Source organism: Pongo pygmaeus, chromosome 16 (assembly GCF_028885625.2).
Source record: "Pongo pygmaeus isolate AG05252 chromosome 16, NHGRI_mPonPyg2-v2.0_pri, whole genome shotgun sequence".
NCBI lineage: Eukaryota > Metazoa > Chordata > Mammalia > Primates > Hominidae > Pongo > Pongo pygmaeus.
The window spans coordinates 24,802,901-24,820,984 of NC_072389.2; the positions used below are offsets into that span (position 1 = coordinate 24,802,901).

Sequence of the window (18,084 nt, forward strand, 5' to 3'; positions counted from 1 at the left end):
TGATCTGTCTCCTGAGCTCAGCAAGTTCTTTGGGCTCTATTTGGGTTCCCCTTTCCTGTGCTGCAGCCTGGAAGCTGCTTCTGGGCAGTGTTTTGCTTCTCTGAGGGATCCCAGCTCTGGGCTTTCTGTTGTCCAGTTTTTGGTAACAGCTTTTTGGTATATTCTGTCCCGTTTTCTAGTTGATTATAGCAAGGAAGTAATTTCTACAAAATTAATCCTTTATAGGTGGAGGAAGCACAGGCCTTCCCAATCTGTTTTTAATCAAATCCATTGAGTTTTAAATTTTATTATTGTATTTTTCTATTCCAGAATTTCCATTTTTAAAAAATATCAACTTTATTGAGGTATAATTATATTAAACACATCCCTTTAAAATGTTTAGTTTGAAATGTTTGACAGTTTCTTTAACTGCCACTTTAGGTACTTTTTTCTAGTTGAAACTTCTGTGTTGGAATTGTTAATATGATCTTTTTTTTTTTTTTTTTTTGAGAAGGAGTCTTGCTCTGTTGCTCAGGCTGAAGTGCAGTGGCACAATCTTGGCTCACTGCAACCTCCACCTCCTGGGTTCAAGTAATTCTCCTGCCTCAGCCTCCTGAGTAGCTGAGACTGCAGGTGCCTGCCACCACACCTGGCTATTTTTTGTATTTTTAGTAGAGATGGGGTTTCACCAGATTGGCCAGGCTGGTCTTGAACTCCTGACCTCATGATTCGCCTGCCTTGGCCTCCCAAAGTGCTGGGATTGCAAGCGTGAACCGTGCCTGGCTGTTAATAGGATCTTTTAATTGCTTGACCCTATTAAAGGTAGTTATTTTAAAAGTGTATTTATAAACCTCGTCCAACCCCATAGATTCCTTAGCTGCCTCTCTGTGTCCCTCTTGGTTGACTCATGCCTGTGAGCTGCCCTTCGGCTCCAGTCTCCGCTGTGATGTCACACAAGAGAGTTGGAGTATGGCTTCCTGACTGCCTACAAGGAGTCAGTGACACAGCCTGGAAGGTGTGGCGAGTGTGGGTGTGAATTCCCTGTGGTATGAACATTCACCACTTTACAAGGAGACATGAGGGAACTGAGTGTTTTTATTCCTCCCTTTTTCTTTCCTCCTTGGACTATTTTATGGTGTAGTTTCTTCTTGCAAACCTTCTGGAAAAGCTACATATGCCTAGTGAATGTGCTGGCTGAACAGTTGGTTGTATTTGCAGCTCATTGAGAAGAGGGGGCACTAACATAGGGGTCAGCACATTTTTTCTGTAAAGCACCAGCTAGTAAATGTTTATGTGGACCATACGTGCTCTTTTATAACAACTCACCTTGGCCATTGTCCTGTGAGAAGCCGCCAAACGTGTGTGTGGCTATATTCCAGGAAAACTTTGTGGATTCCAGAATTTGAATGTCATATAATTTTCATGTGTTGACATATGATTTTTTTTTTTTTCCTGAGAGGGAGTCTTGCTCTGTTGCCAAGGCTGGAGTGCAGTGGCGCGATCTTGGCTCACTGCAACCTCCACCTCCTGGGTTTAAGCAATTCTCCTGCCTCAGACTCCGGAGTAGCTGGGATTACAGGCATGTATCCATGTCCGGCTAATTTTTTTTTTGTATTTTTAGTAGAGACGGGGTTTCACCATGTTGGCTGGGCTGGTCTTGAACTCCTGACCTCATGATCCAGCCATCTCGGCCTCCCAAAGTCTGAGATTACAAGTGTGAGCCACTGTGCTTGGCTGACATACGATTCTTTTGAGTATGTTTCAACCATTGAAAAATATAAAATCACTCTTTTTTAATATATATTTTTCTTTTTTTAGGAAATTAAAGGAAATAAGAATGGCTCCTACATAGAGTAGGCTAAAATCACGCTTAGCTGACTGTGAAGTCATATACCACATACCATTGCTTCATTGATCTTGTCTTGCTTTCCCACTTCCCTCACCCCATTGCCCCGAGCTGGCATCTGCTGAGCAGAGTGTCAACACTTCAGTTCATTCCTCAGGCTATTCTTGCGTGACAGAAGTCTTTATATTTCTGTTTTCAGGATCCACTTTTGGTCTGTCCTATTGACTTCTATTTTTTTTCATTTTACAATGATGCGGTCTTGTATCTTTGTCATTATTATTTTTGCCTGACTTCCAGATATTGTATATGCAATATTGTAGCAATAAATCGAGGAGCAATATCTTCCTCCAGAGAGGATGTTCTAGGCAATCCTAGGTCACTGCAGTCCTGCTGGAAATTGAGAGAATGCGGAACTGGGCTGGTTTTCTGTGAAGGCTGGTCTACTTCTATCTCGCCCATATTTCTGGTGTGTGGCCCTTTGAGGTTCCAGCTCAGAGCATGGGGTCTTCCAGGCCTCTTTCTCTTGTATGAGGGCCCTGGGAGTCTCTCAGAAGCTCTGTTTTGCTTCTCAGTCTCATCCCTGCTTGCTTAGGTTGTCTGGGCCTCTTTCTTCCTCTCGTGGGTCTTAGGCTATAGGAAGACGTCACTCCCTTGCTGCTTCTCAGATGTCTTCAAATCGACGTACTTAATGTTCCTGTCTGACCTTTCTAATTGTTCCAGGAATCTGTTCTTAACATTTTTTCATATGTTGTCCTGTGTTCAGTAGGTGTTTAGTATTTTTCTGTAGATTTCAGAAAAAAAGCCATATACCTCTACTCATCTGCAAATATTTGAAGCTATTACTTTTCTGTCAAATTGTAAGGACATGAAAAAGAAACATTTTCTAACCTATACATTAATCAGATATTCATTTGTTATATTATTCAGTTTTGGATTTTACTGCCTGACTCTATTGTTCTGAAGGCACTTTAATAAATGCCTTAACGGGCCGGATGCAGTGGCTTACGCCTGTAATCCCAGCACTTTGGGAGGCCAAGGCGGGCAGATCACGAGATCAAGAGATCAAGACCATCCTGGCTAACACGGTGAAACCCCAACTCTACTAAAAATACACAAAAAATTAGCCAGGCCTGGTGGCGGGTGCCTGTAGTCCCAGCTACTTGGGAGGCTGAGGCAGGAGAATGGCATGAACCCAGGAGGTGGAGCTTGCAGTGAGCCAAGATGGCACCACTGCACTCCAGCCTGGGCGACAGAGCGAGACTCCGTCTCAAAAAAAAAAAAAAAAAAAATGCCTTAACGGTTTGCTTGCCTAGTCCTGATTGGTATTAAAGTATTGGTGGCCTACGTATGGGAGCGTGAAGGCTTGCCCTGGCTGCCGTGCTGCAGGTGTGGGTGCGTGTTATGGTGTTGGTAGGAAGCGAATAAGCCTTGGAGTTGGGCCTCTTCCCAAATCCCACCTCTCACAGCCTCAGTGTTGTGTGGCCTTTGGTCAAGTCATTGAACCTCTGAGCTTCAGTTTACTAACTTACAAAAAGTGAGCCTGTTACTGCCTCTTTTGCTGGGGTCTTTTGATGATGAAAGTGCCTTTACTTGGCATGTCATTTCAGAGGTGTGAGATAGGAATGTGAGATTGGAAAAAATTGGAAAAGAGTTCTCAGCCCAAATAACCTAATTAGAAGCATCTGGGATCTGAACCAAAAAAGTCAAAAGTTGAAAACCTACTGGGCACGTTTAGGTAAGTCAGCTACTAATAAAAAGCTAATTGGAGACAGTTGTAGAAATAAATACTCTCACTTTACAAATGGAAAGTCTCATTCTTTTTTTTCTTTTTCTTTCTTTCTTTCTTTTTTTTTTTTTTTTTTAATGAATAGGGTCTCTGTCACCCAGGTTGGAGTGCTGTGGTGTGATCAGAGTCAAACACCTGGGTGCAGGTGACCCTTCTGCTGTAGACTCCCCAGTAGCTGGGATTATAGGCGTGTGCCATGTACTTGGCTAATTTTTATATTTCTGTAGAGACACGGTCTTACCATGTTGCCCAGGCTGCTCTTGAACTCTTGGACTCAAGCAGTTCTTCTGCCTTGGCCTCCCAAATCTCTGGGATTACGGCGTGAGCCACCACGCCCTGCCTGTAGTCCCTGTTCTTATCAGTGCCATGGCTGTCTTCCAGTTGTTCCCAGGCTGCTGCTTCCTCAGTCAGGATCCTGTACTGTGTGTCATCTGGAGAGCTCTTCTCCTGGGCTTCACTTTTGCTTGTTCACAGTCTAACTCTCTGGAGACTTCCTCCAGTGAGGCTTGCTTTATTGCCTTAGTAATGTTCCACCTTTAAGGTGCCCAAATTGTTTTTTGAATGGTGCTTACCATTTATTTTGGTCATCAGTTCCTAGGAGGCTTCCATAGTGCTTGTCCCTCCAGGAGTCCAGTCTCCACCTTCCAAAAAAGAATTCCTTGTCACTCAGAAGGACAAGGTCTGGCCTATCCTCTTCCTTCCCAGGTAATAATTGAAAGGTGGTGGTAATTATTCTTGTTTCCATGTAAACTGGGCTTCCTCCTTGGCTTAGTCTTTAAATGTTTCATCTTTTGGCTTTTTTTTTTTAAATGGTACCTCGGTAACACCAATGTTTCTCAATCTAGGCTGTACCGCAGAACACTGGTGTGTGGATCCCAGCCAGTCTGGGGCGATCTCAGAGTGCTTTCAGGGCTGGGCAGGGGTCTCCCCTCTCTGCTTGGGTGTTGGCATCTTCTCCAGGACATCACCTACAGTCCATTTGTTGACTACTCCCAGATTTGAGTCTCTAGCCCTGAACACTCTGCTAAGATCTGGATCTATATTTACTGAGGGTTGGTGGAGTGGGGAGGAGCTCCATGTTTATGTTCAGTAGTTAGTGCAAATCTTAGTGGTTAAAACAGAACTAATTCTCATTCCTCTTCTGTTCCCTCCCTTATTTTCCCTTTCACATTTGATTTAACTGATGTGATTTGAAATAGTTTCTTTTTAAGTCAGGGTCTCACTCTGTTGCCCAGGCTGGAATGCAGTGGCACCGTCACGGCTCACTGCAGCCTTAACCTCCCCAGGCTCAGGTGATCCTCCCACCTCAGTCCCCTGAGTAGTGAGACTACAGGTGCATACCACCACGCCTGGTTAATTTTTGTATTTTTTGTAGAGACTGGGTTTCACCATGTTGCTCCGGCTGGTCTCGAACTCTGGGGCTCAAGCAGTCTGCCCACCTTGGCCTCCCAAAGTGCTGGGATTACAGATGTGAGCCACCGTGCCCTGCCTGAAATAATCTTAAAGACTGTACCTCCCTGTCTTGACTTCGACTCTCATCCTTTCTTTTTTGGACCCTTGGTAATAGCCTTTTTTGTTTTGTTTTGTTTGAGATGCTGTCTCACTGTGTCACCCAGGCTGGAGTGCAGTGGTGGGATCTCTGCTCACTGCAATGTCCGCCTCCCAAGTTCAAGCAATTCCCTTGCCTCAGCCTCCCACGTAGCTGGGACTATAGGCGCATGCCACCACACTCAGCTAATTTTTTGTATTTTTAGTAGAGATGGGGTTTTGTCGTGTTAGCTAGGATGGTCTTGATCTCCTGACCTCATGATCCGTCCGCTTCGGACTCCCAAAGTGCTGGGATTACAGGTGTCAGCCACCGCGCCCAGCCAGTAATAGCTTCTTAATTCATCTTCTCTGTTTCTGTTTTCTGAAACACTTTAAGACGCAGATCAAGTGTCATATTCCCTTGAGTGCCTAAAGATAGTCTGTAACTCCTGCAGCACGGCCCACATGGGGCTGTGAGTTCTGGCCACTGTTAGCCTCTTATCATGTGCACTGTGGTAGGGTTTGGACTGAACCCCAGTGCACGTATTCACTGCCCTCCTCTGAATGAGTAGAAGAGTCAAACCTTTCCATTCACTGGTTAAACTTCAGGGGCCCTGAATGCTTTCGGCTTCCTTTTTAATTTTATTTTTTATATTATTTTAATTTTTTAAATTTAAATTAAAAAATTTTTTTGATAGGGTCTTGCTCTATTGCCCAGGCTGGAGTACAGTGGAGTGATCTCAACTCATTGCAGCCTCTACCTCCTGATCTCAAGCAATTCTCCCACCTCAGCCTTCCAAGTAGCTGGGAGTACACGTGCGCCACCACCCCTGGCTAATTTTTTGTATTTTTGGTAGAGATGGGGTTTTGCCATGTTGCCAGGGCTGGTCTTGTACTCCTGAGCTCAAACAGTTCACCTGCCTTGGCCTCCCAAGTGCTGGGATTACAGGTGTGAGCCACCATGCCCAGCCTTCTGGCTAATTTTACAATTTTTTTGTAGAGACAGGGTCTTGCTATGTTGCCTAGATTGGTTTTGAACTCCTGGGCACAAGTGATTCTCTTGCCTCAGTCTTCCAAGGTGCTGGGATTAGAGATGTGAGTCACTATACCTGGCCAGGGCTCACTTTTTAGGAAGGAGTTTACCTCTCCCCCACCAGCTGATATTTTTACCAAAAGTCATATGTTTTGGTTTCAAGTATGTTTATGGCAGTTATCCTGTTAGTGATGTGAACAGAAAAAATAAGAGTGCTGAGAGAAAGCTGTTCCTTCTACAAAAACTGAAGGATGCTGGCTTGCTTGCTGTCGCTACAGAACAAGTTACCAACCACAAATTTGGCAGCTTGTAACAACAAGCATTTACACTCTCACAGTTTCTGTGGGTCAGGAGTCTGGCCATAGCTTAGTTCTGTCCTCTACTTCAGGTTTCACAGACTGTAGTCAAGATGTTGGCTAGGGCACACTATCACCTGGAGCTCAGGTCCTCGTTGGTAGAATTGGATCCATTGTGGTTGTGGGACTGAAACCCTGGGCCCTTGGAGGCTGCCCCTCCCTACAGGCAGTTCATTGGCTGCATGCTTCTTCAAATTGGAGACCACCTCTTCAGGACGGTGCAGGGGGATGGAAAAAGGGAGAGGCAAATGGAAATCAAAGAAAAGCATAGTGGTTATATCAGACCAAATAGATTTCAAGACCAAAACTATAAAAGGAGACCAAAAAAGTCATTATGTAATGATAAAGGGGCCAATTCAGCAAGAGGCTGTAACTATTATAAATATATGTGTATATGCACTCAACACTAGATCACCCAGATACATAAAACAAATATTACAGCTAAAGAGAGACATAGGCCTTAATACATTAATAGACGGAGGCTTCAACACTCCACTTTCAGCATTGGACAGATCATCCAGACAAAATTAACAAAGAAACATCAAACTTAATCTGCACTGTAGACCAAATGGATTTAATAGATATTTCTAGAACGTTTCATCTGATGGCTGCAGAATGTACATTGTTCTCTTTAGCACATGGATCATCCTCAAGGTTAGACCATATGTTAGGCCACAAAATAAGTCATTAAAAATTCAAACCTTGATACTAAAAGCAGACAAAGACACATCAAAGAAAGAATACTACAGGCCAGTGTCTCTGATGAATATTGATGTAAATATCCTCAACAAAATACTAGCAAACCAAATTCAGCAATACATTAGAAAGATCATTTATCGTGACCAAGTGGGGTTTATCCCTGGGGTACAAGGATGGTTCAGCATATGCAAATTAATCGGTGTGATACATCGTGTCAACAGAAGGATAAAAACCATGTGATTATTTCAATTGATGCTGAAAAGGCATTTGATAAAATTCAGCATCCTTTCATGATAAAACCTCTTAAAACTGGTTATGGAAGAAACATATCTCAACATAATAAAAGCCATATATGACAGACGCACAGCTAGTATCATACTGAATGGTGAAAAACTGAAAGCCTTTCCTCTAAGATCTGGAACATGACAAGGATGCTCAGTGTGGCCACCGTTATTCAACATAGTACTGGAAGTTCTTGCTAGAGCAGTCAGACAAGAGAAAGAAATAAAAGGCCTTCACATTGGAAAGGAAGAAGTCAAATTATCCTTGTTTGCAGATGATATGATCTTATTATTTGGAAAAACCTAAAGACTCCAGAAGAAAATGATTAGATCTGATAAATTCAGTACAGTTGCAGTATACAAAATCAACATAAAAAATCAGTAGCATTTCTATCTGCCAACAGTAAACAATATGAAAAAGAAATTAGAAAAGTAATCCCATTTACGGTAGCCACACATGAAATTAAATGCCTAGGAAGTAACCAAAGAAGATCATTACAAAGATCTCTGTAATGAAAACTCTAAAACGCTGATGAAAGACATTAAAGAGGACACAAAAAATGGAAAAATGTTTCATCTTCATGGATTGGAAGAACCAATATTGTTAAAATGTCCATACTACCCAAAGCAATCTACCAATTCAGTGCAATCCCTAGTGAAATACCAATGACATTCTTCACAGAAACAGAAAAAAAAAAATCCTAAAATTCATGTTGAACCACAAAAGACCCATAATAGCCGAAGCTCTCATAATTAAAAAGAAACAAACTGGAGGAATCAGATTACCTTAATTCAAATTATACTACAGAGCTATAGTAACCAAAACAGCATAGTACTAGCATAAAAACAAACACATAGACCAACGGAACAGAATAGAGAATCCAGAAACAAATCCGCACACCTACGGTGAACTCATTTTTAACAAAGGTACCAAGAACATACACTGGGGAAAAGACAGACTCTTCAATAAATGGTGCTGGGAAAACTTGATATTCATATGCAGAAGAATGAAGGTAGATTCCTGTCTTTTGCCATATATAAGTTAAAAAAATTATGTTAAGTATCTTCTCTGATCACAATGGACTATAACTAAAAATCAATAGCAAGGAATTTTGGAAACTCCACCAACACATGGGAATTAAACAATATGCTCCTGAATGACCAACAGGTCAGTGAAGAAATTAAGAATGAAATTAAACAATTTCTTGAAACAAATGGCAATGGCAATACAGCATACGAAACCTGTAGGATATAGTGAAAGCAGTACTAAGAGGAAAATGAAAAAAGTAGAAAAACTTCAAATAAATAACCTAATGATACATCTTAAAGAACTAGAAAAGAAGGAGCTAACCAAACCCATAATTAGAAGGACAGAAATAATAAAGATCAGAGCAGAAATAAAATGGAGTTGAAATGAAGAAAATAATACAAAAGATCAGTGAAATGAAAAGTTGGTTTTTCTAAAAGATAAATGAAATTGACAAGCCTTCAGGCAGGCTAAGAGAAAAAGAAGACCCAAATAAATCAGAGGTGAAAAAGTAGGTATTACAACTGATATTGCAGAAATTCAAAGGGTCATTAGAGGCTGTGAACAGCTATATGTCAATAACTTGGAAAACCTGGAAGAAATGCATAAGTTTGCAGGCTGGGCGCGGTGGCTCATGCCTGTAATCACAGCACTTTGGGAGGCTGCGGCGGGTGGATCACTTGAGGTCAGGAGTTCGAGACCAGTCTGGCCAACATGGTGAAACTCCATCTCTACTAAAAATACAAAAATTAACCAGGCATGGTGTTGCATGCCTGTAATTCCAGCCACTTGGAAGGCTGAGGCACGAGAATCACTTGAGCCTGAGAGATGGAGTTTGCAGTGAGCTGAGATCATGTTACTGCACTCCAGCCTGGGTGACAGAGTGAGACTGTGTCTAAAAAAAAAAAAAAAAGAAAAAAAGAAATGGATAATTTCACAGGCACATCCAGCCTTCCAAGTTTGAACCATGAAGAAATCCAGAACCTGAACGTAACAGTAACAGGTAGTGAGATTGAAACTGTAATAATAAAGTCTTCCATCAAAGAAAAGCCCGGGACCCAATAACTTCACTGCTGAATTTTACCAAACATTGAAAGAAGAACTATTACCAATCCTAGTGAAACTATTCTGAAAAATAGAGGAGGAGGGAATACTTCCAAACGTATTCTAAAAGGCCAGTATTACCCTGATATCAAAACCAGACAAAAACATAATCAAAAAAAAGAAAACAGGCCAGTATCCCAGATGAACATTCATGCAGAAATACCCAAGAAAATACCTGCAAACCGAATTCAACAACACATTAAAAGATCATTCATCATGACCAAAGTGGGGTTTATCCCAGGGATGCCAGGATGTTTCACCATATCCAAATCAATCAGTTTGATACATCATATCAGTAGAATGAAGGATAAAAAACCATATGATCATTTAAATTCATGCTGAAAAGGCATTTGATAAAATTCAACATCCTTTCATGATAAAAACTCGAAAAAAACTGGTTATAGAAGGAACACACCTCAACGCAATAAAAGTCATATACAACTGACGCACAGCTAGTATCATACTGAAAGGTGAAAAACTGAAAGCCTTTCCTCTAAGATCCATAACAAGACAAGGATGCCCACTGTCACCACTATTATTCAGTATAATACTGGAAGCCCTTGCTAGAGGAGTCAGATAAGAGACAGAAAGGCCGGGTGCAGTGGCTCACACCTGTAATCCCAGCCCTTTGGGAGGCTGAGGTGAGTGAATCACTTGAGGTCAGGAGTTTGAGACCAGACTGGCCAACATGGTGATATGCTATCTCTACTAAAAATATAAAAATTAGCTAGGCGTGGTGGCGGGTGTCTGTTGTCCCAGCTACTTGGGAGGCTGAGGCAGGGAAATCACTTGAACCCCGGAGGTGGAGATTGCAGTGAGCTGAGATTGTGCCGCTATATTCCAGACTGGGCTACAGAGCAAGACTCCATCTCAGAAAAAAAAAAAAAAAAAAAAAAAAAAAGAAGAAATAAAGGGCATCCAAATTGGAAATGAACAAGCCAAGTTATTCTTGTTTGCAGATGATTGTTATAATTGGAAAAACCTAAAAACTCCACTAAAAAATGATTAGAACTGATAAATTCAGTAAAATTGCAGGATACTAAATTAACATACTAAAATCAGTAGCATTTCTCTCTCTCTCTTTTTTTTTTTTTTTGAGATGGAGTCTCACTCTGTGGCCCAGGCTGGAAAGCAATGGCGCAGTCTCGGCTCACTGCAACCTCTGCCTCTTGGGTTCAAGCGATCCTCCTGCCTTAGCCGCCTGAGTAGCTGGGATTACAGGCGCCTGCCATCAGGCCTGGCTAATTTTTGTATTTTTAGTAGAGACGGTTTCACCACATTGGCCAGGCTGCTCTTGAACTCCTGACCTCAGGTGATCTGCCTGCCTCGGCCTCCCAAAGTGCTGGGATTACAGGTATGAGCCACTCTGCCTGGCCAAATCAGTAGCATTTCTATATGTCGACAGTGAACAATATGAAAAATAAATCAAGAAAAATCATTCCATTTATAATAGGTACAAATAAAGGAAAATACGTAGGAATAATCCTAACCCAAGAAGTGAAAAGATCTCTACCACGAAAACTGTAAAACATTGATGCAGAAAATTGAAGGAGACACACAAAAAAGGAAAAGATACTCCGTGTTCATGGATTGGAAGAATCAATATTGTTAAAATGTCTGTACTACCCAAAGCAATCTACACGTTCAATGTAATCCCTTTCAAAATACCAATGACATTCTTCACAGAAATAGAAAAAAAAATCCTGAAATTTACATGGAATCACAAAAGAGACAGAATAGCCAAAGCCATCCTGAGCAAAAAACAAAACTGGAGAAATTGCATTACCTGACTTAAAGTTATACTACAATCACTTCCTAGTCTTTTTTGGCTTAGATCAAGTGCAAAGTTTGCTAGAAAGGTATACCAAAACAGCATGGTACTGGTATAAAAACAGACACGTAGACCAATGGAACAGAATAGAGAACCCAGAGACAGATCCATACATCTACAGTGAACTCACCTTTGACAGAGGTGCCCGGAGGATATATGAGGGAAAGGATAGCCTCATTGATAAAGGGTGCTGGGAAAATGGGACACCCATATGCAGAAAAATGAAACTGGACCGCTATCTCTCACCATATACAGAAATCACATCAAAATGGAGTAAAGACTTAAACCTAAGACTTCAGACTATGAAAGTGCTAAAAGAAAACATTGGGGAGGCTCTCCAGGACATTGCACTGGGTAATGATTTCTTGAGCAATACTTCGTAAACACAGGCAACCAGAGCTAAAATGGACAAGTGGGATCACATCGAGTTAAAAAGCTGCACAGCAAAGGAAACAATCAACAAAATGAAGAGACAACCCACAGAATGGGAGAAAATGTTTGCAAACTATCCATCTGACAAGGGATTAATAACCAGAATATATAATTAGCTCAAGCAAGTCTGTAGGAAAAAAAATCTAATAATCCAATGAAAATGGGCAAAATATTTGAACAGACATTTCTCAAAAGAAGATATACAAATGACAAACAGGCAATATGAACAGGTGCTGAACATGGTTGATCGTTAGAGAAATGCAAATCAAAACTACAACGAGATATTGTCTCTCCCTAATTAAAATGACTTATATCCAAAAGACAAGAACAAATGCTGGCAAGAATATAGAGAAAAGGGAACCCTTGTGCACAGTTGGTGGGAATGTAAATTAGCACAGCCATTATGGAGATTAGCTTGGAGGTTCCTCAAAAAACTAAAAATAGGACTATCATATGATTCAGCAATCCCACTGCTGGTAGGTATATACCCAGAGGAAAGAATATCAGTATGTTGAAGAAATATGTACACTCTCATGTTTACTGCAGCGCTATTCTCAATAGCCAACATTTGGAAGCAACCTAAGTGTTCCCAGCAGATGAATGGATGAAGAAAATGTGGCATATATACTCAATGGAGTACTATTTAGCCATAAAAAAGAATGGGATACTGTCGTTTGCAACAACATGGATAGAACTGGAGGTCATTATGCTAAGTCAGGAACAGAATGTCATGAGCCAGACCCAGAAAAACAAACTTTGCATGTTCTCACTTATTTGTAGGAGCTAAGCAAATGAAAGTAATTGAACTCATGGAGATAGAGTAGAATGATGGTTATCAGAGACTGGGAAGGATAAAGTGGGGGTGAAGTGCAGATGGTTAATGGGTATAAAAATGGAGTTAGATAGGGCTGGGCACAGTGGTTTACACCTGTGATCCCAGCTCTTTGGGAGGCCGAGGCAGGTGGATCATGAGGTCAGGAGACCCAGACCATCCTGGCCAACATGGTGAACCCCATCTCTACCAAAAATACAAAAATTAGCTGGGTGTGGTGGTGTGAGCCTGTAGTCCCAGCTACTCGGGAGGCTGAGGCAGGAGAATCCCTTGAACCCGGAAGGCAAAGGTTGCAGTGAGCCAAGATCGTGCCACTGCACTCCAGCCTAGTGCCAGAACGAGATCCGTCTCAAAAAAAAAAAAAAAAAGAGTTAGATAGAATATATAAAATCTAGTACTTGACAGCATTACACGGTGACTACAGTCAATTTATTGTCCATTTAAAAATAACAGTATAATTGGATTATTTGTAATGCAACGGATAAATGCTTTAGGTATTGAGTACTCCATTTACGGTGATGTGATTATTACCCATAGTATGCCTGTGTGAAAATAGCTCATGTAACCCATTTGTATATATACATACAACTAGTGTGTATCCACAGAAGTTAAAAAAAAAAAAAAAAGATGGGCAAACATCTGTGCCTCTTTTGATTAAAAATGGCTTTTTTTTTTTTTTGCCAGACAAGGGAGCTTCTGTCACATACGCAGTTTTCAGAATGGATGCCTTCCCCCAGTGTCTGAAATGCTCCCTTTTCCTGTTGTGGGAAGCCTTTTCTGACTCACAGATGTTAGCAAGCAAAGGCGTTTTTGATTTTGATGCTCACAGATATTATAATTATTATAAATTTAGCCAGGAGTCCCTATCAGTCTTTGAGCAGCTGCTTTTTTTTTTTTTTTTTTTGAGATAAAGTCTTGCTCTGTCACCCAGGCTGGAGTGCAGTGGCATAGACTCGGCTCACTGCAACCTCCACCTCCTGGGTTCAGGCTCTTCTCCTGCCTCAGCCTCCTGAGTAGCTGGGATTATGGGCACCTGCCACCATGCCCAACTACTTTTTGTATTTTTAGAAGAGGCAGGGTTTCACCATGTTGGCTAGGTTGGTCTCGAACTCCTGACCTCAAGTGATCTGCCCACCTCAGCCTCCCAAAGTGCTAGGATTATAGGCATGAGCAACCGCACCTGGACATTAACAGCTTTTTCTTTGAGGAAACAAGATATTCCAGGCTCATCTTTGTCTGCCCTAGCCCTTGAATCTATTTATTTTCCCAAGAGCCCTAGCATCTTTTATTGGGAAATGGTTCTGAGAAACCAAAATCTGGGTGCGTGCTGTCCGATTGCCTTTGATTCTAGTCCTTTCAAAAACAGAGTAAGCAAATATATTCAAAAATAAAGTTCATAGCTTTCCAATTTAACTTGTTTTTCAAAATTTCTATGATTTTTTTCCTCTTTTCCACTGGAAACCTTAATTTTTTTTTTTTGAGATGGAGTCTCACTCTGTTTACCCAGGCTGGAGTGCAGTGACATAATCTCGGCTCACTGAAACCTCTGCCTCCTGGGTTCATGCTAGTCTTCTGCTTCCGCCTCCTGAGTGACTGGGATTACAGGCACGCACCAGCACACCTGGCTAATTTTTTATACTTTTAGTAGAGATGGGGTTTCACCGTGTTGGCCTGGCTGGTCATGAACTCCTGACCTCAAGTAATTTACCTGCCTTGGCCTCCCAAATGCTGGGATTACGGGTGTGAGCCACCATGGCCAGCCTAAAGTCTTAATTTCTAATAACATTTAATACTTTATCATAAACATGTTTTGTTGTATTTACATTGCTTTATTGTGCAACATGAAGTAGTTCTAAAATTGTGACAATATTATCAATACCAATAAATAAAAGATTTTATTTTTCATTATAGTATATTCTATTAATGATATATAGTTCAAAAGTCCCTTGACCTACTTTTCTTTGTATATGCATGGGTTAATTTGCTTGTTGCCAGTTGTAGGTTTTGCTTTTTTATGATTTAATTTTAATTTTTGAGGATGAAAGTCATGTATGTTTCAGAAGTAAAGACTTATAAAGTATACTCACAATGTTGTTGCTTTTTCTGGTCCTGCTGCCTTTGTCCATGTCCCCTCCCCATTTCCCCAAAGGTAGTCATTGGTACTTGCTTTTGGTTTATCTTTTCAGAGCACATGCACCTGTGTGTGTTTGTGTGTCTGTCTTTTTTTTCTTTTTTCTTTTTTTTTTTTGAGACCGAGTCTCGCTCTTGTCACTCAGGCTGAGTGCAGTGGCGCGATCTCAGCTCACTGCAACCTATGCCTCCTGGGTTCAAGCGATTCTCTTGCCTCAACTTCCTGAGTAGCTGGGATTACAGGCACCCGCCACCACGCCTAGCTAATTTTTTTATATTTTTAGTTGGGACGGGGTTTCACCATGTTGGCCAGGCTGGTCTCAAATTCCTGATCCCAGGTGATGTGCCCTGTTCAGCCTCCCAAAGTGCTGGGACTACAAGCATAAGCCACCTCGCCCGACCATGTGTCTTTTTTCTTGTATGTTACATAAGAGGTAGCATAGTATTTACACTATTATGCACCTTTTCATTTATATTTCTTGAATGACTTCCATGAAATGTAAAATGATTAAGTCACTAATTCAGTAAATCATTGATTTTATTACCGAATGATTGAATACATAAGGGGGATTGAGATTTTTTTTCCATATCATTCTTTAAAAATTGCAATGTGAGTGTGAGCACTCTGTAAGCTTATCTCGTTTATCATTTCCAGCTTGTATTCTCAAGAAATGGGCTGTGTGGTCTGTGGAATGAAATGGTTAAAGATGGAGAAATTGTATACACTGGAACCGAATCAACCCAGAATGGAGAGCTCCCTCCTAGAAAAGGTAAGGGACTTTAACTAGTGTTTTTTATTTTGTAAAGACCGTTATAAAATGCATTTTATAGAAATTTTGTAATGTGCTATAGGAACAAGAGCTTTGAGCTTAACTCTTTGAAGTTTTGCTTTTTACTTTGGAGATTGTTGTCTAAAATGGTAGTTAATACAAGCTGCCTGGATTTTATTGTTTTATGTGATTTGAAGGCATTTTTATTGCAAAACCATCTTGCTGCATTTGTGGTGTTCTTTGGGAGTGTATTAAACACTTTTTGGAAGCCTTTGGCCTGCAAGGAAATGCCATTGAACGATGTTATTTAGCATTGTAATTTTGAATGCTCAATAATACTATCATTAGGTTGTTCATAACAGTGGCTGTGTTTCAGAGTCCCCTTTGAGGTTTAAAAGAAATGGGTGCTTGTATACACCCTAAACTTGTTGAATCTGAAAAGATCCTTGGTTGAGAACCATTGTTGAAGTTTGTTGGTCCCCCTACTTGAGAGTCATCAATGTGGATAAAGCTACCAGTTTAGAAAGTATTTATTCTAAGTTGAAATAGCTCAGTTGGGAGAGCGTTAGACTGAAGAAAGTATTTCTTCTTCTTTTTTTTTTTTTTTTGAGATGGAGTCTTGCTCTGTCACCCAGGCTGGAGTGCAGTGGCACGATTTCGGCTCACTTCAAGTTCCGCCTCCCAGGTTCACGCCATTCTCCTGCCTCAGCCTCCTGAGTAGCTGGAACTACAGGCGCCCGCCACCACGCCCGGCTAATTTTTTGTGTATTTTAGTAGAGATGGGGTTTCACTGTATTAGCCAGGATGGTCTCGATCTCCTGACCTCGTGATCCACCCGCCTCAGCCTCCCAAAGTGCTGGGATTACAGGCATGATCCACCGCACCCAGCAAGTATTTCTTCTTCTTTTGTGGAATGAATTGGAATGGTGTCCACTTGAAAATACATGGGGACCAGGTGCAGTGGATCATGCCTGTAATTCTAGCACTTTGGGAAGGCTGAGGTGGGCAGATCATTTGAGGTTGGGAGTTTGAGACAAGCCTGGCCAACATGGTGAAACCCCATCTCTACTACAAAATACAAAAATTAGCCAGGCATAGTGGTGGGCGCCTGTAATCCCAGCTACTTGGGAGGGCAAGGCAGGAGAATTGCTTGAAGCCAGGAGGTGGAGGTTGCAGTGAGCAGAGATTGTGCTACTGCACTCCAGGCTGGGCGACAGAGTGACACTCCATCTCAAAAAAACAAAAACAAAAAACACAAAACAAACCATGGGAAAAAGTATTAGTCTCCCTTTTCAGTTTCAGTGTCAAGCAGAGTTACCCGTGTTTTTTTTTAATTTATTTTTTATATTTGTTTGAAAACATTCATACACACACACACAATAACTGACGTGTACAGTGAGTGGCTGCAGACCCACCTCCATGTTCTGCCACTGTATTTGGCTCCACATCCTGCTGTCTGTCCATCTACTGTTTGTCTCACCTAGCTCCTTAGACACTCATGTATGTAATTGATTCTAGTTCAACTTTGTTTTTGACTTTCAGGTAAAATTTATATATAATGAAACGCATCTATTTTGAGTTTACCATTTCACAAGTTTTGACAAATGTAACCTGTGTAACCCACATCTTTATCATGACTCTTGCTCAGAAAGTTCTCTGGTGTCCTGCCCCTTCTTCCCAGAGGCAATAGCTGGCCTGATGTTTCTCCAGCATTGACAAATTGTGCCTGTTCTAGAACTCCATAAATGGAATCATGTAGTCAGGTTCTTCTGTGTCTGGCTTCTTTCACTCTGCGTAGTGCTTTTGATTTTCATCTTTTTTTTTTTAAACAACATATTGGGTTTATATTTAATATAGCACTTCTCATCAGGAGGTGTTACTCAGTTAATATAAAGTTTTTTTTTTAACATTAAATCTCTTTTCTATGTCAATGTCTGTAGTGTTTTTTTTTCCCTTTAACATTAAGTCTTTTCTCCATTTCAGTGTTAGATACACTGAATACATTTTTCTAAATGATTCTTTTTCTTCCCAGAGATAAATGTTTCCCTTTTTGGCTGACTATTGGATATCTAAATACAGTATTAACTTGGGAGATGACAAAAGTCTAATAAAATACAGAGAACAGACTCAGTGATTTAGGAGGCGGTGATTACAACTGAACAGTGGTGATTTCCTAGGATTCTGGGCAAAATCCGTTTATGTACCAATTTGTTCCCATTTCATGGAAACAACTCAGAAAGTAAAACTCTCCTACTTACTAATTCTTGGAAACTTTCAGACACCAAAGCTTACATTTAGTTTCAGTAGCACAAAGGTTTTCGGAGTGAGGTTTCATTCATTAGGCCCTTCAAAGTCACATCTGTTCAGTTTTTTCTTTTGTGCGTATACCCGCAAGCAAGTACAAATGCCTGTAATACTGAGAACCACACCTTTTAACGAGAGAGCAGTTGC

At 41.0% G+C, this 18,084-nt stretch overlaps 1 protein-coding gene across 13 annotated transcripts in view; it reads left to right on the top strand.

Annotated features, from left to right (window-relative positions):
- LOC134737554 (E3 ubiquitin-protein ligase HERC2-like) overlaps window positions 1–18,084 on the top strand; it is a 40,827-nt gene that overhangs the window by 15,631 nt on the left and 7,112 nt on the right. For 10 of the 13 annotated variants that reach the window (XM_063653257.1, XM_063653258.1, XM_063653263.1 and 7 more), the window contains one exon: window positions 15,519–15,633. The exons of 2 other annotated variants lie outside the window; for them this stretch is intronic. In XM_063653257.1, coding sequence (XP_063509327.1) covers window positions 15,535–15,633 — 99 coding nt within the window. In that variant the 5' untranslated portion in view covers window positions 15,519–15,534. Of the gene's footprint in view, window positions 1–3,139; window positions 3,561–15,518; window positions 15,634–18,084 lie in introns of those variants that run through there. One more of the 13 variants, XM_063653267.1, reaches the window with a different exon arrangement.